A 22,072-nucleotide genomic window follows, 5' to 3' on the forward strand; every position below is an offset into this window, starting at 1 on the left:
TTTAACTATTTTCTCTGAAGAGCAGACCTCATCATATCAGATGAGTTTTCGCAGCTGAGCTGACAGAGTTCCACCTGTTAGAGACAAGTTGCTTCCACATTTTTTAACAAGAACCCAGATTTTTATGGGAAATACTGTGGCAACATTTATGCCTTATTACTACACATACTGTGTCAGAAATGTGACCCACTCTGTTACAACTTTATTGTGTAAGTGCTTCACTGTTTCCTGTTTTAAGATATTTTTGGCTGAAAGGACAGTTTTTCAGGTAGCAGTACCAGGAACACCAGAACTACAAAGGACTTGCAGCGTCTTAAACAATATATATTAGCTTTAAAGTTATTTTTACTTACTTCCTTGTGATCTTCAACCACACTGAGAAGTGTATCAATAGTATTCAAGATTCCCATTGCTGTCACTGCTTTGTCATCACTGCCCTCTTCATCTGGTCCAGTCTGGATCACCTGGTTAAATGTCATTGCCTGCATGTAATAGCAAAACAACCCATAAATATGTCATTTAACTGACATTTAACTGTTTGGAGATTAAGAACAATTGTGCAAGTCTGGTATTCTACACAATTTAAGGAGGACTTCTGCTAAGAAAAAGTATATGAATATTAGAATAAAAAGACATAAATTACATTAGTTTCCATGAAAAAGAATAAATTTTCTATGAGTAAAGTTTTTCTGACACAAGATTTAATTGGTTGAACTAGACTGGACCACTTTGCAGGCATTCCCAGAGAGGACAAACAATTTAATTTCAACTCCAAGGCAAGGGCCTTTAATAGGGAAGCACTGAGCTGACCTCTGCTTTTGAAACCATTAGCACAACTTGCTAGATACAGCTGTTCAGGCTCTGAATTTTTCCTGCAAATTAAATTTTATTTTCACATTACATACAACATAACATTATTTTCACACCAAAATTTTGTTAAAAATCTGCTCTTTAATTTCCCATTTTAGAACAGAAAATCTAAGTCACATTGTAGAGACTACCTAAAATGTGCTACCAAAAATTAATTATTAACACTATCAGGAGAAAATATGTATAAAAATTTTTCAAATATTTCTACAATCGTTCTTCGAAATTTTCATTTTGTTCAAGTTATGAAGCCACTTTTGAGAAAAAACAGTCTGAACGTAGAAGAAAATTACTGCACTTAAGCAGACTGGAGTAACAACAGCTATTGATTGACAGACAACTATCTTAATTTTAAATACCAATCTGGCACATATTCAACATCTTCCTAAGTCATCAGAAAGTCTTACCAAATGCTGTGTCATTTCTACTGCAATTGGGGTAACTTCTTCACTATATTCACAGATCATCTTCTGAATCACATTAGTAAGATCATCATTTTCAGTCTCTCTTATAATATGGAGTAAAGCTTGCATTACTGGTCTAATGAATGGAGTAATATATTCTTTAGCTGTAAAACAAGTGGAAATATTTGAATTGACATTCTTACAAAACTACAGTATAAGACAGTCAATATATACTTTATTAATATTTAGTGCTTCAGCATTAATATGTCAAAACCATGGGTAGTATAAATCTTACTAACAATACTAACATTCAGAACAATTTTTTAATAAAAATGTATACCAAGAGGATCACAACTGAAGTATGAAAATCAGAGATCTAAAGACTGCATGGAATGCAAGATTACTTATCAATGCAAATTTTAATTTGAACAGGAAGAGGTACATATGCATTTTTGTCAAATCTGCTGAAGTATTTGATATAGAACTTATATTTGTTTTGGGGCTTTTATGTCAGCTTCAGGAATACTAAGCAATGTAAACCCTGCTAGGATAAAGAAAACTTTTTTTAAAAAAATAAATTTGAACATGAATGAATGTATGCTGAGACCGATATATCACCACTGTATTCCTCATTCAGTGATTAGGTACCGTATAACTGATTTTATTGTACCATGAAACTGTGATGTTATTTATAAAATTTTTGCAGCTGAAAAATTACAATAAGTGATTACAAATTACAATTGCAAGAAGTAAATTAACATCATGAAAGAAGAGAACAAGTCTCCCTGAACATTGCAATATTAATGCCTATTCCAGTAAAGCTTGCTGTAGCTTTAAGAAAATAGGACTACCTTTCTCTTGATTACTGATCAGAACTTGAAGTGCTATTGCAGCTTCCACTTTTACAGGCATTTCCCTATCATCTATCAGACACCGTCTTGTGAGTTCTAAAGCTGTCTGGAGATTCTGGTCACTCTTAAATTTGACTTCACAAAAATAATGAAGAACCCAACAAGCCTGGAAAAAAGACATCGAACAAATTCAGAGTTACAAAACCTACAAACAGGATTATTGACTACTTGTATACCCACAACCCTCACAGATTATTAAATCTGAAGTACAACTAATGTTGAACAAAGATACTGTAAAACTCTGATAGATGAAGATGTTTGAGATTGTGGAGGCTGGCCACTGGGAGGCTTGTCTTACAGACATCACCAGACCAGTACTATGATCTCAAGTTCGTCTTTGGCCACAGGTTTTGTGTGAGCAGTACAGTCTAAATGCAAAACACAAGCAGACCATACCACCAGACACAGATGGAAACTATGCACACAATTCTGCAGCCATTTTAAAATTACACAGTAGCTATCTACAATCACATGTAAAGACTAGTACTAATCTCTGAAATAAGCATACAATTTATTACAGAACAGGTGCAGAGAGGAGTGCATTTGTTAGAGGGAAAAATATAAAGAATATTCCTGAACTCTTCAGCTGGATCAGACAGTTTATCTTAACAGTAAATCTTACACCTCCTTACCCGTGCTCGCATGTAACCCAGCTCACTGCTGAAGAGAGGGAACACATGATTCTGCAGCATATACTCCATCTGATCTTTATATATCTTCTTCTGTCAGAATATGAATAGAAACACATCAGTTTAAAACTTTATGTAAAAATGCATTTTTAATCCAGTAAAAATGTCATATATAAAAGTGTGAACAGCATAACAAAACCCTCAGACTTTTAACTTCCTCCTTTATTAAAGTCTGTTAAGCAACAATGAAATCCCATATTAGTAATTAAACTTGCATCCTACATCGACTTTTATAATTTTCAGTCAAAATAGTGACACTTTCTTCCTATCATTTTTTGACTCCTCGAGACACTTTTTGCTTGGCAGTACATTACTCTGGTATCAAAAGCAAAAGTGGTCAGGGAAACTTCTGAGAGTCATGATCCAAATACAAGTCCATACCCTGCATCTGTTTTACAACCATTCTAATTGAGCAAGGTTGCTAATTTCACTTTATTTCCTATCTTCTCTACACAGAAAAGATCTCATTAAATCAACAGCCCCACACTGGATGGATTTTTTTCCTTTCTTCCACAAAAAAATGGAATGTAGTTAAGTGTAGCACAGGAAACGATGTAGCAATTCTTACTAGAAGCAGAGAACTTAAAGGAACTTAAAACAATCATCTTAACTTGAACATGACCTAATAGAACTTGTGTAATTAAGCTGAAAACAAAACCAAAGCAATTAAATTCAACAGCTTTAAAAAAACCCCTGTAAACTCAATGAGCTATTCTCATTTCTTCTGAGACACTATATGTGAAAGAAAGGAAAAGAGGGAAAAAAGAACCAAAAGAACCTGTAAACTCAATGAGCTATTCTCATTTCTTCTGAGACACTATATGTGAAAGAAAGGAAAAGAGGGAAAAAAGAACCAAAAGAACCACCAGATTTGTTATGCTTACTTTTAGGAGAATTTCAGCCAAAGAACCAATCATATGTAAAGCACCATCCTTCTTACGAGGGTCAGCATTTGGCTCCGTAAGGATCTGATAACAAAAGCCCATTGTCTTCTGCAAGACCTAGATTACATTGAAGGTTAGTCACAATATTTCAGTCAATCGTTTCAGGTACCAGTCTCAGTACTCTGAAATGCTTAAATCTCTAATAACAATAACGTGCTCCAAGTCTGGAATTTGGATAATATTTTAATAGCAAGTAAAAGTAAATGAGAGGAATGATAAATTTTAGTGTATTTTGATACGACAGAGCAGAAAATGAAAACTTTTATTAGTAGTTCTTTCAGCAAATGGAGACTATAAGCTAAATCTAATTAATGTATTTAAGTAAAATTCTTGAACAGATTACCTCTTTCCGTTTACTACATGATGTAAACAATAACGTCTGAGCAGCAGTTGTGGGAGAAATGAAGTCTTCAAATACATCTATTAAGTAAACATATAGCAGCTATAAATTTTGTTTCTTTACTACAGTTCATGATCTTAATGTAATCTAATGATTTAATATGAAATAAAAAGAACAACAATATTCTTTTCAGGTGATTAATTATGCTTTCTTACTACAGTTATTCCAAGACCAAACAACGGTAACAAATGGCTGGAGATTCCTGACACGTTTCACCTTTTTCGCGATCACTGGCTCTACGTGTCTGATTTGAAATTGTACATCTTCCTTAATTTTAAGATAAACCTGTTCTAACAATAGAAGCAAGACACGGCAGTCAATTTTTCACATATATGTTATTTGCTGTACAGGCAAGCACACATAATTGATGAGTTAAATATGCTTAGTTTCTTATTTCTATGCAGAAGATTATCAGAGCCTTGTATAATACCTGTACTGTTTACAGGTCTGACTCTGAACTGAGGGATAAGAAACTCCAAAACCCATCAAGATTCCTTGTTCTAGCCACATAAAAGTCCTAGTGGAAGGAAGAACTTGTTCAGGAAGTCCAAAGTATATTCATTCTTCCCCAGCCTGAAAGGACTGCACAGACTGATGTAAACCCCAAAAACAAAGTACCAAGCCACAGGAGATGAAATTACACCTAAGTCTGGAATGCTAGGCTTACTTCATAATGTTTCATTTACTATTACAGTAAATCTGTTCTGAACTATGCCATGTGTGAAATTCCTTAAGATCGTAAAAAGTCCAGAGCCTGAAATATTAGCTGTTGTAAAGCATAAACTTTTAATAACATTAAACATATGTAATTATTGCTAGCAAGACCTGGACTGTTTGACTTATCAAACTAAAAACTCTGTAACTGTCAAAATTAGCTATGTTTTGAAGTGCAGAAACACCTATGTCATTGTTGATTGTCATATGTTATCTGTCATTTCCACCAGTATATCCAAAAGTTCACTATATGAAGTTACAGTATTTGGACAATACAAACTGTTTTTCTTCTCCTTTTAAAGACTAAAGCCATCTCTATTTTCACAAAAAACTACAAAAATCCCATCTTTGTGTGAATTTATATTTTAACATGAGTAGATTTCAAATTCTCACCAAATTTCATGCGAATATATTCATACGGATCTTCTTGCCAAAGCTCTTCATCAGCATCTGTATAGCACATCAATGGAAAAATAACATCTTGGATAATTCCCTGCAACAAAGAAAAAAGTTGGAATGAAGCTAGCATTACTAAATTAATCTCTACATGCTGTCCTGTATTTCACAGATTTTGTCCATCCTGTCACTTCTCATACAAAAAAATTGGCTAGCTTTGCTCATGTATCAAGATAACACTCACCAAACAGGCCTAAACTCTTTCCACCAGCAATTTATAATAGCAGTCCCTAAAACTTGAATTCTAGCAAGGCTAAAAACACTGTACAACACACTGACTAATGTACCACTGAGTCATCTAAGTATTAAGGCCTGAAAGTGGTTTACTTGAATATGAGGTTTCAGATTCTTCCAGGTGACTGCATGTGACACTCCTTGATTGATGTAATTCAGTGTTTGCTGCAGAACTCTAGGAGCCATGTACTGCTTTTCCTTGTATTGATACAACACCTTCAGCAACACCTAGAAAAATCAGATCTCATCAATAGCTTATACTGAGCACAGACCATTTTAAAGAGAAGAATTCTACCCTCCCTCACAATCCTACATAAGAACCCATCTAAATACAACAACCCCCCCCCGTTTATTCATTAGACTAAAATGGGTACTGACTAATACTTCTACTAAATGTCATTGCTAATTTTATAAAGCAATTTGCAGCTTGTATCAGGTGCTGCACATCTTTTATAAACACAATCCTTTAACAAGACAAAACATACATGCCAATTCATCACCAGCATAGCCCATGGGACCTTTTCCTCTAAGGTTTATTATCCCATCCTGCCACATTTTAGGGGCAGAAATTCATGCCCAAACACTGCACTGGTAAAATACACTTCAGGCAGTCTACCGACTCTTGCCTATGTGCAGCCTTACAATAATGACGCTGTACGAAGAATGCATGTGTATGAAGAACGATGAACCAGCCTCTCCCCTTGGCTTTTTGGCCTCAATTCTTCTGAGGTGGCATTCAGAACTATTCACAGGGATTTACATTTGTCCATGGTTCTTCAGGAATAAGGACATGAAATGGACATGAGACCATTACTAGTAATTAAATTCCAGGTCACAGGAAAGTTTCGTATGGGTAACGCAAGGGGGTTTCCTTGTAACCCAATCCGGGTCAGTGGCAACACTGCACCTCCAAGAGCAGCAGCACCAACTGGAGAGAAATGACAAATTCCATTTCCAGGTTTTCACTTAATTCTTCATATAAGACAATGTTTTTAAAACATCTGAGACTGAAGGAACTGAAAAGATATCCATCAATCTGTACTTTCACCAAGAAAACATTTCGGGGAAATCAGATTCATTATTTTGAAAAGTAATTCCATTGATAACATTTATTACACAAGCACTGAAGCCTTCTTCCCAAAGGAGATGCCTTGCACTTGAGTTTAAATTTAACCATGAAATTTGTATTTTTACAAGTGGTTTTATGCTCTAGATGCATTAGCAGCCCTCAAAGTTTAACTGTTTGTGTTTAAAAGCCTCCCGGACTTCAGAAAAAAATTACTGGTTGTTACCCTCACCTGAGTATAAGGCTTTGGTGGCATTAGATATTGACTTAGGATAGGAAAGGAAAAAAGAGCAAATGTTCAGACTTGCAGCTGTTTCAAGGATTATCAAAGAATACACACGTCAAAATTCCTTTTTAGTCTCTTGTGAACTAACTAAACCAGAAAATTATTCTCTGCAAAAACAATACCTTAAGTGACAGATGTTTGTAACTTCCAAAATCAGTAAAACAGGAGTACATGGTAAGACTAACATGCTTCTTGAAGTTGGAACAATTAAGAATGTTAATCGTTAAAAGAGTCTAACAAACTGGTAACAAAATTGATTAAACACGTAAACAATTCTGCAACATATTTAACTTCCTTCATCACATGCCTTAGTCTTTCCAGAAGTATTTGGAAAACTAACGAAGACTGAGATTTCTTGGTCTTACACAGAGTACATGACACTCCAAAGACTGACTTCCTTTATAAATTTTAACACAAGCAACAAAGAAATTAACCTTTGAGTATATGATGTTAACACAGTACTTTTATAATGCATGGATCCGAAACGCGCTCCATGGCCTAAGTCACACCATGGTGGCAACTCAGGAAAGATTTAAAAAATATAAATTACGGGTTCTTTGTTGTAGGCAAAAGTATTAATCCTGGGTCTTTAGCAAATTAGAACTTAACATACAGCAATACAATCTTCTCTGTGGAACAAGAAGGTTCAGGTAGCTGGTGTATTTGAATTTTAGAAGGATATGAAGTTTCTTTTTTTTTTTTTTTTTCTCTGAGAAAGAGAGATTCTCCAATGTAACAGGACAGCACACAGAAAAGCCTAAATTCATTAACAGTCAATGAAGAGATGGGGAATAGTCCTTGGAAATGAGGACAAAGCCGAGGCCTAACAAATGGTCTTTGCAGCCATGCTTACTTAGGACAAGTGCTTTGGTCCTCTCTTTTCACAAATCTAAGCAGTTTCATGATTCAGGTGCAATGAGAAATTGAAAACATGAAGAAAAAGTTTAAGAACTGCAGTAAGGAAAAGCAGGATGTGGGATGGAAGCTCCAGGGCAAATAAAAAAAATTCTGCAACTGTGTCAAACAACCAGGCAGTAGCGTTCAACTAGGGCTTAGTTCTGGCTCATCAGGTCTTTCAAAATGAGAAATGTCTTGAGCAAAACAGCTGCTAACACAAGGCATAAGAATCAAGGTATTCCAGCTAGGCAGCTCAGCCTGTTTTGGACAGGCTTAAGAAAGTTTAGCTAGAACTAATGTTGAATGTACTGCCTTTTTTTTGTGTTGGTGACATGCACATGACAAAAAAAATATAGAGTAGATAAAAAGAATGATCAATGGGAAGTAATTATGAAAATAGTATTAGCAGTATATCTTAAGTTTATACTTGAATAACCTGTAATCCCATACCATATATTTATCTATTACTTCTTTAGTAAAAGGGTGCGTACACTTTGAAGAGTAAAGAGAACTCAGTCAAGCATATTATCAGAATTTGTATTCTTCAGTATTTCACAGATTTCCCATTTTTGTAAAGAAATACATCCTACTCAAAAATCTTCCATAACATTTATCTGAAGGATTAAATTTCTTCATCATACATCCAAGATTTATCTTTCGCACAGAAATAAAGGACAGCACCTTAATCTGTACTTCTAAACAAGTTACATTATTGTATATGAAGAAACTGTAAGCACTTTAAAGTCTTGCCTTTTAGCAATTTATTTTAAAGAACTGAATTCTTGGTGTTTACTAGATGCAATTAACAGCAAGGATCAAATTTAATTCAAAGATAATGTAAAGAAAAAACACAAAGTATTTTGTTGAACTGTTTAATTTTATCTTTTCAAAGACATCTTTCGCACACAGAGTCTTTTGTCAGAACTTAATTTTATCTTGGAAATGCAAAGCAACCAGTAAGGTCTTAAAGAACATGTAAAAGTTATCTGTCTGATGTCATGTACAGGTGACAGATGAGCACCTCAGAAGGTGATGCTGACTCCACTTATCCGAGCATGACAAATGTTCTTTTCCATTTCAATACTTTGGATGACATTCTAAAAACATGCATTTAGGAGATACTTTCCCTACTTCTCCTCTTTTAAAGTCCTGTAATTCATTTTAATTTCATTGGGAATGAAAACGAAGAAAACTAAAACTGAACTAAGAACTGTTCTTCTGATTAAAATAAAGGCTTTGAAGAAAACATTCTGCTCCCTGAGATTTTCACAGGCTAATAGTCTATTCACATTTACAACCTAATCACCTTAATATAAACAGATTTGTGAGCCAATACAAGGAAATTTGACAAAAACTACTTGAAGTTTTTTTATAAATAAACTTGTTTCAAAAGAACAGAAGCCACCAGCAGAGCCAGGACCCGAGAATCAGACCCAAAAATTTCCCAGTATTCACGGGATTTCTTGCTAGTTCAAAAAGTTCATATTGCTGACTTTAAACATGTGCGCTGTAAGAGAGGCAGACAAAAATTTCTGCTCCACCAATCCATTTTGTCCTTTCAGGAAAACCTGTAGGTTGCTGTCATGTGGTAGGACTATCTGAATCATAAAGTTACTCCAATAAAGATAAATCAAGGACAGCTTGGCGTAACATTAATATATCAGGTTACAAACTGCTGTAATCCAGAAGACACTTTGTCTATAACAGACCCTGCAGAAGTGGCAACCCTCAGACAGGGAGATGAGTGAAAAGCGACCAGACTTACCTGTTTGTAAGTGAACCTCTGCTCCATCAGGCTTTTGCAGAAGCCTAGAAAACTTACTATTTAATGACTTTGAGTCAAAAAAAGAACTATATCAGAGTTAAAAGGGTCGGTAAAAAGGTTAATCACACCACGTAAATATTATGCCCATCTCTTCCAAGAAAAGAGAAAAATATTTAGCATTTATCAGAAGCTCATCTGAGGGCTTGTTATATGAGAGCATTTACTCTATTTGCAGATTATCAATGCTGCATAGGCTATTTTCAGTGGATTGTACTATGTGGCAATTAATTTTTCAATCATTGTTTTCTTTTAACCTGCAGATATTAGTGCTTTCCATATAGACGTGCTTAGAAAACAACAATCGTGAAAAAGAGCAAGCAGCTTTTTCAGAAAATAATGAAATAAGAAATCACTACCAATTCTAAACTTATCCTAACCCCCCCATATTCGGTGTTCCTTACCTGTTGAACACCAACAGCAAATGCCTTCAGGAACACTTCAGCAAACTCACTGTACTCCTTGGAAACATTACCAGGGCTTCCATACCTAGAATTAGAAGCAAGTATGCAAATTCAAGGGTGTAGCAATATTATTGACTTGAATATTTGTTTGGTTTTTTTTCAAAATAATACTGGAAGAGAAAATACCTCTCAAAAAGTCTAGCTAAGATATGCAAAGCCCACTTCTTGCATTTCCACCACGGCAACTCAGGTCTATCATCTTCATCAACTTGAAGGGTTTCCTTTAGAAAAAAAAAAAAAAACCTATTATCTACCAACCATTCACAAAGAGTTCAAATTATATGTATTTTGAACAACTGTACAGCATATTTTGCTTTTAACCTGCCATTTGCACTTCTAACTTAATAGAAGTATAAAGTATACCATATTTAAAAATAAATCACATGATATATGCTGCATAAATGGTCAAATTCCTGAAACAAGAAATCAAAATAAGTTGTGCTATAATTTCAAAGCAGCAGAACTCCCATACAAGTTACATATTTTCAAAAATTTGTCTAGCTTGTTTAAAACAACCTATTTAGATTAATAAATTATTTTCTTGACATCTGCTGAGAAAAAAGAATGCAGAAATAAAAAGCTGAACTTTTAAACACTCCAATGAAGGAAAAATATTTAAGCTTAAAGATATAAATAGCCAAAGGCCACTTACAGCTGGTACATCCCTATCGACAACAGTCTTCAAGATTTCTATCCATTCAGTCAGGTTTTGCTGATTTATCAACTCCAAAGGTAATGTGTACTTAATAAAACAAACAAACAAAAAAAACCCAAAAAAAACAGAAAAGGCAAAATAAATTTATTATAAAGCAATTTGAAAACTATGCTACTATCACAGTTTGAATTTTGAATTTTGGCTCTTTCTAATCTTAGTCTACACTTAGCTACCATGAAAGATTAGTAAACGACTCAAAAAAAACAGGTTGAAGAACTTAACACAACCTAGTCTATATCCTCAATATCCTCAAAGGTGCTAGAGATCTTTACTCCAATTTGTTCTGCTTATGCAATGCTAAGACACCACTTAAATGAATGTTACACTAATTTCTGAAGTGATTAACAGCATATTAACAGTTTCATTCCGAACTGCTGCATTTACACTGGTAATTCTATGTAGGCTGACCTCTACAATCTGTCATTAGAAAACCAATTTTCTAATTTTCTAATTGGTTTTCTCCTCTACCTTAGAGGATGGCATGCATAAGTTCTATCTAATGCCAACCAGGAATAGCACTGTACAAAAGTACAGCACAATCAAGCATACAAAAAAATCTGCGATTCATATCACAGTTGAACAGTAGGGCAAATGATTCAGATGTAATCTAATATTGTTAATATTTCTGTCATTTACTATTTTAAGGCAAAGCATAATGTTTTAAATTAAATTACTGATCAAGTATATCCAAAGTTTATTTTTTACCTGGACAAGGGCATAAAATATTTTGAAGATCTGTTTCTGGATGAGGACAGACTGATCAGATGGATCACTCAAGAGCTGAATAAAGCTATCCTTCAGAACTGGTAGAAAATGTTGCATTGCAGCTATCAAAGGACTTCGCTCCTCTGGTTTCTTGTACCTTTAGACAAGAACAAAATAGTTCTGTAGATCTTTCAGGTAGCTTTTGAATTACGAAAGTCCGCTTTTCCTTGGTGTAGACACAAGTAGGTTATATTACAGTTCATAACAACATATGATTTAAAAAAAAATCCTAGCCATTTCTTGTTACAGAATTTGAAACAAAGCTATAGCCAGACAACATTACAGCTCAAAGGCAAGTTATAAAACCGCTGAGCGTCCATTACTCCACTATATACTCACATTAATTTTCTGCTGGTAATGCACTCCTGCCAACTTACTCACTTTGAATACTACATCATGTTCAGCCACATCATTACTATAGTGAAAAGCAACTGGAGCACTACAAAAACTGCAAGCAAAAGCTACACATTTATTGCCAAGAATGGCAGATGCTGGGCTAGTCAGTAAAATTCCAGAAAGACATTTGTCAGAGTTCACAATTCATCAAAATATTTCCAGAAGCTGAATTACCTCACTGACATTGAAGAAATTAAACTATGAGGTGTCTCACATCTTACCATTTAATTTGCCCAAATTTAACAATTTGATAGAGAACGTAGGCTTCAGCAGTAGACTATGAGCAGGCTTCGATTGCAATCCCCCTTGAAATAGTGCCTCAGACCTTCCCATGCTGGTGACAGTCCACCACCAGCTTGCCTACCCTGAAAACAAGGCTCCATTTCCTTTCTCAAAAAATGTCAACATTCCTGACAGGAAATGAAGCCACATTTTGAAATCTTTCTCCCAACTTTTAACTATCAAAAAAGGAGGTCTTCATTGACTCCACAGTTATCACAGCAGAATAGGATCTTGTCCATACTGGTGACGATAATAAGAACAAAGTAAAATATCACTAAGACTGCACAGCTTCATTTTTCAATTAAGCCATTAATAGTGTAATACTCTTGGACCCTTGTGGGAGATTTTTGGGTTGGGAGATTGGGTTTTGGTTTGAGGTTTTTAAAATACATTTTTGGTACTTTTCACTAACATTAAATATCAATGTTCAGCCTCTTAAACTGTGCCAATTTGCAGAAATATAATATAAAGGCAACTCAGTCTGCTGCCAGATGGTATGTTCTGTAAAAACTACTACAGAACATTGAGCTCCAAAATCCTGTTCAAGAATATAGTTTACGTGTGTTTTCTGAAATAGAAAACTAACTATAAGAACTAAATCTTGGTCAGGAAAGCTCAGTTTCTGATTTCCACAAAAGACATAAATAGAAAAAGACTAGAAAAAAATGACTATGCAAAGAGCAGCCATTTGATCTTGCTGGCTGGATATGGAGAAAAATAAATAATATTGAAAAGCCAAGACACTTACCTTCCACACGAAGAAATTTTTTTTTTTTTCCCAAAAACCCCTGATGTAAGTAATTTAACAAATTTTAGAGAGACATACTTGCACCTGTATTGTTATGCAATCCTACATGATTTGTGAAATTGACCCTTGTTGACTTGACCAGAAAGCTAAACAAGCATGAGCAGATGCTGGCCTCAGCTAGAGTGTTCGATCAACTACTATCATCAACACACCTGTTACCTTAGTTAATCATGCAATGGCTGTGCTCATATCAAAATTCTTCCCTACACAAGGATTGCTATAATCGTAATACACTACCAGTAAACACTTCATGTTTCATATCTCACAGACCTCTGCTGTATATTTAAAGATGTTTAATTTGAAAATCAAGTGAAAAGTTATTGTCAGCCACAGAAGAAACTCCAACGTGGGATTACAAAGGTCTTTATAACATTCCTGTGTACAAGGATTTTGGAGAAACTGACATTCACCTGTTTTACACTAATTTACATAAAATTCACGGAATTAGACAGTGACATTTTTCAATGCAACATTTTAAATCAAGTACCAGAAACAAAAATATTATGCTTTGAAAGAGTAAGTTGTGGATTCCATCAGTTCCACTACTACAATTCCCTCACTCCAGGATCACATTGTTCTCTGACCCAGCTATGAGCTTCCTACATGCCTGCAGCAGCAGCTAAGCTCCACACAACATCTCAAATTGCAACCTCAACTCTAAAGCTGTGAGCATAATAGTAGATACAGAGCAAAGAAACTTCACCTGTATCCTAGTCCAATGGCTTGCACATAGGAGAATGGTGGGCTTTGATAAAGATTTTCTATGATGGGTTGGACGAGGCTATTAATATTTCCAGAAGGATCACACCAAAGTCAGTCAACTAATTCTGAACTTCCTAACATTCAAGATTTCACACTTTGAATCCTTTATATCTTTACTGTGACTGACATACAGAGTATAAACTGTTTAAGAGTCTAAACCTGGTTTAAATAAATAATAATTTTCTGCAAAAGTCATGATTTCGAGCAGATTTTCTTACGGCTGTCAATACATAAAAAAACAACTATTAAATTAAGGCTTTAAAACACCCTCCTTTTTCTGATCTCAAACCTTTAGTAAAGGCAGCTTTTCTGTAATTTTTTAGTGGAGAAGATATACACACCAACATCTGCATAGCGAGTATTCAAGAACATTTTCTAAAATAAGATTTCTATCACCTTTGTGTAATCCCACACACAATTCTCATGGTTACAATATACACACAGAATACAAAAAAAATACACAAAAATATATTAGTTCTGCTTTTTTATATGGTAGAAAAAACTTACTCATAGTTTTTCACAAGTTGATAAAGACAAAGAAGAATTCCAAGCCAACAAGCACTGTTGTCAGACTGAAGATAAAATCCAATTTTCTCTACAACTGCAGTCCAGCGACTAGGATAATCATGCTTGATAATATGGTGAATGCAAGTAGTAAGCTGTACTCTGGAAATCAAATGCACAATGATTAAATAAGTTACTACTATTATTTTAATAATATTCTTGTGGTGTTGAAACAGCTAATACTGCTCAAATTTAGACTTATTTCAACTTCTGTTTAGAAGTTTTAGGTTCTGTACTTTCTGCTTAATATTCTCCATTTGAGAAACTAAGTTTCTACATGCTGCATGAGCTGAAAACTGTTTTTCTATCTATATTAATTCTAAGCTCAGGACAGGATACACAGTGTATGACAATGATGCTTAGCACACAGATGATCTTAGTTGTGTAAAAAAAAAAAAAAAAAACCCCAAAAAAACCAAACAACAAAACAACTCCAAAACCGTAAGTCAGAAACCACAGTCAATTCATAAACAGGTTTAAACTGCATACCTAATCAGCTCAGGAGAGTGAATAATGGCTTCTACAATATTTTCACGAATACAGTGTCTGTCTTCTTCTGGGATGGAGTAAGGTGGGATCTCTCCTGGTACAGTTTCACGATCTGGCCAATACTGGGTTATCATATTTTTCAAGTAGATAACCCCTGTGAGACAAAAGTGGCAAACCAGCTGATAGCCATCCAAAGTACAAAACAAACATTTTATTTTGCAGACAAATTCATTTTAGAACAAAATTGAACTGATTAATTCATTGACCATTTCTGACTAGAAGAATCAAAATACATAAACCACACAAATTATGAACCTAATAATTTACCAGGCCTCTCTTTTATCCATTTATTGCAATGTCTGTATTTTTAGTTCAGTAAAGACTGTGTTTTCGTGCAATAAACATACTGCTTTTATCTGTGCTACAGATAAATAGTTGTGCAACGTTTTAGCAACACACTTCTGAAAAATCCTTTATAATAATTTTCTCAGTATTTTAATTAAAACAAAGCTAATCAATACTAATGACTATCTAAGACATCACTTGTAAGCAAAAAAAAAATAAATCTAAAGTTTGTGACACAGGAGTGACTGCTAAAGAGAAAAAGAGCTCCTTTATACCAAGGTTATGGGCCACAGCACTTTGTAACATACAGGCTGCTGGCACAAATGCCCTCATTTACCATTTGACAACCAAATCCAAACTGCTTATGTGGCAGAATATAGATTATAGCACTTGGAAAGAAAAGGACTTACAAAATGCAACAGGAAGTCTCAAATTACAAACTAATAACAAAGTTACCAATTATCTAATTCTGTGTTCAAATCCATAAAGCAACTTCTTTTCCCAAGTTTCACACAAACCTTCTGAAGATTCAGAAACCAAAGGGTTTCTGAAAGGGTCTGCAACCGTAAGAAACAATCAGCAGATACATGCTGAAGTGACACAGAATTTAATCCATGCTCAGTGGGATTTTTCAAGCCACAAATTACTTTGCAAAAAATGCACTGTTTGTAAGCTATGCACTGTATGAGTTGTCTTCACTCTCTAAAGACTGCCTTAGTTTTTAATTAGCTTACACTGAGGGTGAATTTTCAGAGATTGTTTTCAAACTTTCCCCTTTTCTTGTATGTTATACACGTCAAGCAGTAACTTTTCTGGGTCATCATCTGCACAGCACCCCCAAGCAGTAAAATAAATATGCAAGTCAGACTTATGCTGAGAATAGTCTACTATGTAGATTAAGATTACACTTCCTGAACTGTCAGAAAAAGCACTGAAGAATTGTATAAGAAACCTCTATCAAGTAACCACAGCAGCTTTAAGGTGATGTTGGAGTTACTAATATTCAATATCCAGTTTCACTGATGGCTCATGTGCAAATCAGCAGTGTTCCAAAAAACATAATTTGTTTTCTTCCACTGAAAATGTTCAGAAACATTAGCATTACAAGGACAAGGCTAAACTGCCTCCTTGGACCAGGTATACCAGCATCATAAATCATTGTTTCCCCAAAGATATTAACTGACAAAGGGGAGCAATCACTGAAGAGCCAGCCACGTCTTCTTTCTATGTTCCCTATTCACTGTACGGTGCCAGATATAGTTCACGGTGAGTACAGTTAGAGCAACTTCTACCTTTTGAGTATTTGAGCTTAAAGCCATTACATTTCTTTAACAGTATCTGTATTTGTGTGTATATACCATTAAAGTAGATACAATTTAAAAAGATTCAAAAACTTGCCTGCCTGTCTCACTGGCAAATCCAATTGCTCAGACATAGTGATCTGAAGCAGAGTTGAAACAAAGTTCACTGACTTATGAGCCTGTATGGGAAAAAAAAAAGAATATTACTGAGTCACAATTTGTTAAGTTTTAGAATACTTCTATTAAGTTTTACCATCTCTATACTGATGTAATGCAATTAATAGAATGCCAGCAATTCAGACAGTTTCACAATAGTCAGCTAATCAACTAAAGCATTCCAAAGTTTCAGGCTCGCTGTCTTCTGAAGACAGCATGAAGGAAGAAAAACCCTACCGTTTAAGGTAACAGAGTTGAAGAAATCATTAAACGAGCAATGGAATTCAGGAATCAGTCTTTTACAGTTACTAAACATGTTCTTCATTCAGAACAAATACTTAAAAGAAGAGTATCTAGATAGCCAGAAAAAACCAAGCACAGCAATTTTACAGTGACCTTTAACAAGGTATGAATTCATTACATAATAATCTAAGAAACAGATGGCAACTAGGTTTTAAAACTAAGCCCAGCCTTAAGCAAGCCTGTCCAACTCATAGTTCATCTTTCTGACAAAACAGCTTCAAGCAACCATTTATGCATTACCACAGCAACTGTCAGCATAACTATGCAACAGCAAACCAACAGTATGGAGACCTAAATGGATGACATCCGCAGAGTAACAACTTTGCAAGGATTTGCAAGAGTTCACTTACAAAGAAAACAAAACATGTCTTTTTTTTTTACAATAATGAGAAGTGTCATTGATACACTGAATACTGTATTGTATTTTCAATACGAGGAAACTAATCTTCACGTTATTATAGCATCCTTTACCTACCTTTCCAGCATCAAGAACTTGAGACATCAAATGAATTTCACTGTGAAAAGTGAACTGTAATCCTTAAAAACTGTACTTTTTATAACTGGAAAAAAACACAATCTTCCTCAAAGTCAAGAGTCAATGGACATGAGCTGCAGTGAAGGAAGTTTTTATTTTACAAAGAAAAAAAAAATTCAGAAGGGTGGCCTAGGTCTGGAACTGTCTGTCCACAGAGGCTGTGGGACCTCATCTTTTGAGGTACGCAGAACTGAACCAGACAAGTCTTGATCTACCTCATCTAACTTCAAGTTCAGTGTAAAAGAGACACCTAGGACATGACATTTGTTCATGCATTTGCACTAAGATTTGATTTGTGTAGCTTGTTTTCTGTCTCCTGTTATTTAAAACTGATTTTAAACAAAGAATGAACTTGAGTTAAGAAATCTCCCCAAGATGTTAAAATGTTATACATATTCATCCTGTGCACTAAAAAACTACAGGCTACAGAAAACCCACAGAAGCAACACTCATGTCTGGTCCAACTGAAATGTTTATGTGTAGAGTATGTTTTGATAAACTGGGAGTAACTGACACTGCAATATGAGCATGCATCTTTCTGACCCACGTCTCTGACGTCTCCAAAGTCCTAAAGAAGCAAATACACTTTTAATTGAAAAGAAATACATTGAATAAATGCATTTAAAATAAATTTACTTGTTGGTATTAATTTCTACCACAGCTCCAGGTCCATTAAGTTCCTTCTTTTCTTAAATAACATTACTAGACATACTTCTGCAACACATACCAAATGGCATTAGAGCCTAATTCAGCACAGTATTCAATTATATGCCTAACATTAATGTCAGCGGAAGTACTCCTGTACTTAAATGTGTTACTATGAACCTGCTGAAGAGAGCTTTCAGTTTCAATAACCTTTAACTGATCTACAAATAAGGTCATACTACAGTCTACATAAAAAGTGTAAACTGATGTCTTTCCACAATGACTATGATAAACTTAACAGCTATCTATTCAATAGTGAAAATTCGCAATGTATTTCATGTTTGGAAACTGAAAAACTTTTAAACCTATAATTTCAAAAATGAAGGATTACTTTCCTTTTTTCTTGATAAATGTCAACCATTCTTTTTATAAAAACTATCCATTTCAATAAAAAATAGAGAAATTGCTTAAAAACCATCAAGGAACTAGTGGGAATAACAAAACAAATTGAATACAAAAATGTTGTATCTTAAAAGCAAAAGCAACAAAAAATAGACACTAGTGTATGAAACTATCACACATTAAAAGTTAATAAAATATCAAAGAATAATTTCCTCTTCATCAAAAACACCAGGACTGAGCCTATGCCTATAGTAAGCTACAGAAGCTCCCTAGAAATGTCAATTGTATTAGTACATGAGATTAACATATTTTCACTGGATTCTTTGAACTAAAACAAGTTTTAAAGGATAGGAACAAAACATCTATACCTTCATCTTGGTTTTTTTTATACATCTTACAAGTATCCTCCTTATTGACACCCCAGGTATCAGACACCAACTAACCACAAGGATAAGGTACTTTCTCACCTTTAGTGGTTCAAAGCAGAGATTCAGACTAGAAATAATTAGTGCTTTTAATACAAGGTAGCATAAGTAAAATACCTTGTACTTTCCAAACAAAGCCTCTTCTTAATCCATTCAGTTCATAACTAAATACACGCACAGCTACATTAACACTTCTATGCATTCTATATGGAATATAAAAGACTTCCAAACTCCTTACAAAGATCCTCTTCCCTTACCACTGAAAGGAAGGTGATTCCAGAGAAACTGAAACGTGGGGAGGAGTAAGGACAGCTACATGAAGGCATGTGTGTACTGAATGGTCAAATAAAACCCCAGGTACTACAATAACCTGTCACTTGCTCCCTTGTTTTGCTATACTATTAAAGAGAACATCCAATGTTTTATTGGCACATGGAAAAAACAACTGAACTTAAAATAAGACACCGCACAGGTGCCGATTTTGTATCTACAGCATTAAAAAGTACTGAACACACATCCATTTCAGCTATTTTAATCTTCAGTATTTTTACTCTCCAAAGATGGCTGCCTCTCAGGACATCATGTTCCTCTTCACTGGCAGCACCGCTAAAAAAAACCTCAAACAAAAAACCCCACACCTATTTTAGGTACATATTCTATACAAATACTAGCTTTTGGTTATAGTGCATGCAACTAGACAGTACTCTGCTCTACAAAAGGTGAGCTGCTAATGAAGATTCATTAAAGGTCTATCAGTGAACTATATGAATGTAGAGGATTCTGCTGGTCCATGCACACCCCAGTCTCCAAAAGAATCGGATGCGCTGATGTCACTTCAGTGAAAGCCACTGACAAGTAGCGTCATTCTACACAGAAGTCCCATGGCTCCAGCACGTGAGAACTAAAATCAGGATTTCACAATGGTTGCTATCACATACTCTAAACTGTTTGGAGAATAGAAACAATTTCTACGACTTTAGTCTTGACACCAGTAAAACTTTGTCTTTTGTTCTCTTATTCCTTGTTTACAAATATCCTTTTAAAATAAGTATTAAATTTAGAGAACTACAATGACAACTGGAAAAAAAAAAACCAGGTTCTGTCACAGTCAAAGTCTGTTTCCCAATACGTAACTCAACACAAAAAAAAAAACCCACAAAAACACCCCACCACACAACCACCCAAAACTCAGCTCAAGTCCTTCCCCCTTACAAATCCCCCAACATGCTGTGTCACTGGGGTGACATTGTTGTCTAAGAGCCAAAGAATTCAGGGACTTTTCCCAAGAGCAATCTTTGCTATGCAGCCTCACTAGCTGAGGAATGTATCCTATCAGACCACAAACGTTGCACCACTGCCTGTTAATATCAATCACTGTTCCAGAACATACAATCTTTTTGCATATTTCATTGCAGTTGTTCCTAGCAGTGTTGGTTTGTTAGATATGCACTAAAACACACTTTTGAGAAAAGTGTCATGCCAGCTACATAACAGGAAATCATATAAATGAAGTTTGAAGTTAACATTAAAGAGACCAGTTCCTAGGATACGGACTGTCAACAGTTAATTATGATACAGAAAAGCACTTTTACTCCAGTAATGGTACTCACTAAAGTCAGTTACATTCATCATTAATACCAGAATTATTGCTATCTCACACAAAGACTGCATGCCACTAAATAATAAAAACAAGAAGCTTAATCTCAGCTAAAAAGACCTCCGTGCATTCTTCTTAGACATTACGAATTTAATATATTATAACAGACACACTACTGTAGGTACCTCCTTTACTGTTACAAAAAAGCAAAACAGAAGGATAATACTTACTATACATTGCTGAACTAGAACCCTAGGTTATTTATAGTTATTCAAAGTAGCACACATTTAAATAAAGGCTAAAATTTATTTTTAAAGGAGCTGAAAAAATACAAATTCAGCTCATCTCCCCCATTCCAATTTTGAAAAAATCTACATGCAGAAAGCACCAAAGCACCATAGCAGCATCAGGTGAACACAACTATTACATTGAGATGAAACAGTTTGGTTTTTTATAGAAAGGTAAGGTCAGGAACTGTAAGGCCATGCTGAGTCAGCAAACTGCCCTGTAGCACTCTTTCAATTCTTTTTTAAGAACTCAGGAGGTGTGGAAGTCATCCTGACCCTGAGGTTTTTGCAAGGTAGTTCTGCCACCTCTCATGCAGCTACAATGTACATGTAAATCCACTTTTAGGTCCACAAAAAATACATACACGCTTATCAGATCTTGCAAACACCCTTGATGCTCATGTCATCAGAGCGCTGTCTGCACGTTCTGAAGCCTATTTACTCTTCTGTTCACAGTGAGAAAAGGAATGTGCTCTTAGCAAAGGCTAGTTAAGCATACATAGTAACTATTTGCTAAGTCATGAGAAAGTGGCAAGTCACCCCATCTGCTACGACTTTACCTTGTACTGGTTAACACACATCAAGAATGTAACTTCATAATGAAGACAAAGCTCCCTTGGCTCCTTAATGTCCCCAAGGGGATTTCTGGTGTTGGACCAGCCTTGATACATACAGTTTAAAACCATCCTTTCCCAAAGCATCTCTCATCTACCACACACCAAAATATATAGACGTAAGATAAGGGAAATGAGAATAATCAAATACTTTTGATAAAATGTCACACTAACAACTTTAAAAGAGAACCTATGATCTGATAATTGGAGCCAGGAAACTCATGCTCTGTTCATTCTCACTCACACTACAATATATAGCCATAGGTGTCGTACATGAAGATCACATTAGAAAAGGTGAAAAAAAAAATTACAGATTAAACACTATAAACACCTACCCCAAAGTATCCAAAACACAGCATTTCAGCATTTGGAAATTCCTGGGTGAAAGGCACTACCACGAAATCAGCAGCTTGATTTTTCCCCTTTGACAACCTTTCACTCCAAAGCTCCCAGTAGTTAAGAGTCCAATCATTTAATTTAACAATTCCATTGCTGTGACTTCTGTATCTATTAAGGAGGCAATGAAA

General features: G+C 35.1%; 1 protein-coding gene and 1 non-coding gene across 2 annotated transcripts in view; both read right to left on the reverse strand.

The window, feature by feature from the left end:
- The window catches only part of IPO7 (importin 7), a 35,953-nt gene that overhangs the window by 10,260 nt on the left and 3,621 nt on the right, over positions 1 to 22,072 (reverse strand). The window contains exons 2-16 of the mRNA XM_075427597.1: positions 16,679 to 16,760; positions 14,936 to 15,089; positions 14,390 to 14,548; positions 11,575 to 11,731; positions 10,807 to 10,896; positions 10,281 to 10,375; positions 10,095 to 10,179; positions 5,713 to 5,847; positions 5,323 to 5,422; positions 4,159 to 4,235; positions 3,756 to 3,872; positions 2,815 to 2,904; positions 2,123 to 2,288; positions 1,275 to 1,435; positions 354 to 482 (exon numbers count right to left, since the gene is read on the reverse strand). Coding sequence (XP_075283712.1) covers positions 354 to 482; positions 1,275 to 1,435; positions 2,123 to 2,288; positions 2,815 to 2,904; positions 3,756 to 3,872; positions 4,159 to 4,235; positions 5,323 to 5,422; positions 5,713 to 5,847; positions 10,095 to 10,179; positions 10,281 to 10,375; positions 10,807 to 10,896; positions 11,575 to 11,731; positions 14,390 to 14,548; positions 14,936 to 15,089; positions 16,679 to 16,760 — 1,797 coding nt within the window. The remainder of the gene's footprint in view (positions 1 to 353; positions 483 to 1,274; positions 1,436 to 2,122; positions 2,289 to 2,814; positions 2,905 to 3,755; positions 3,873 to 4,158; positions 4,236 to 5,322; positions 5,423 to 5,712; positions 5,848 to 10,094; positions 10,180 to 10,280; positions 10,376 to 10,806; positions 10,897 to 11,574; positions 11,732 to 14,389; positions 14,549 to 14,935; positions 15,090 to 16,678; positions 16,761 to 22,072) is intronic.
- On the reverse strand, positions 2,435 to 2,615 carry LOC142362117 (small nucleolar RNA SNORA23). Its single transcript, XR_012764688.1, has one exon. It is a non-coding gene; the product is annotated as a small nucleolar RNA SNORA23 (small nucleolar RNA).

This window comes from Opisthocomus hoazin, chromosome 7 (assembly GCF_030867145.1).
Source record: "Opisthocomus hoazin isolate bOpiHoa1 chromosome 7, bOpiHoa1.hap1, whole genome shotgun sequence".
NCBI lineage: Eukaryota > Metazoa > Chordata > Aves > Opisthocomiformes > Opisthocomidae > Opisthocomus > Opisthocomus hoazin.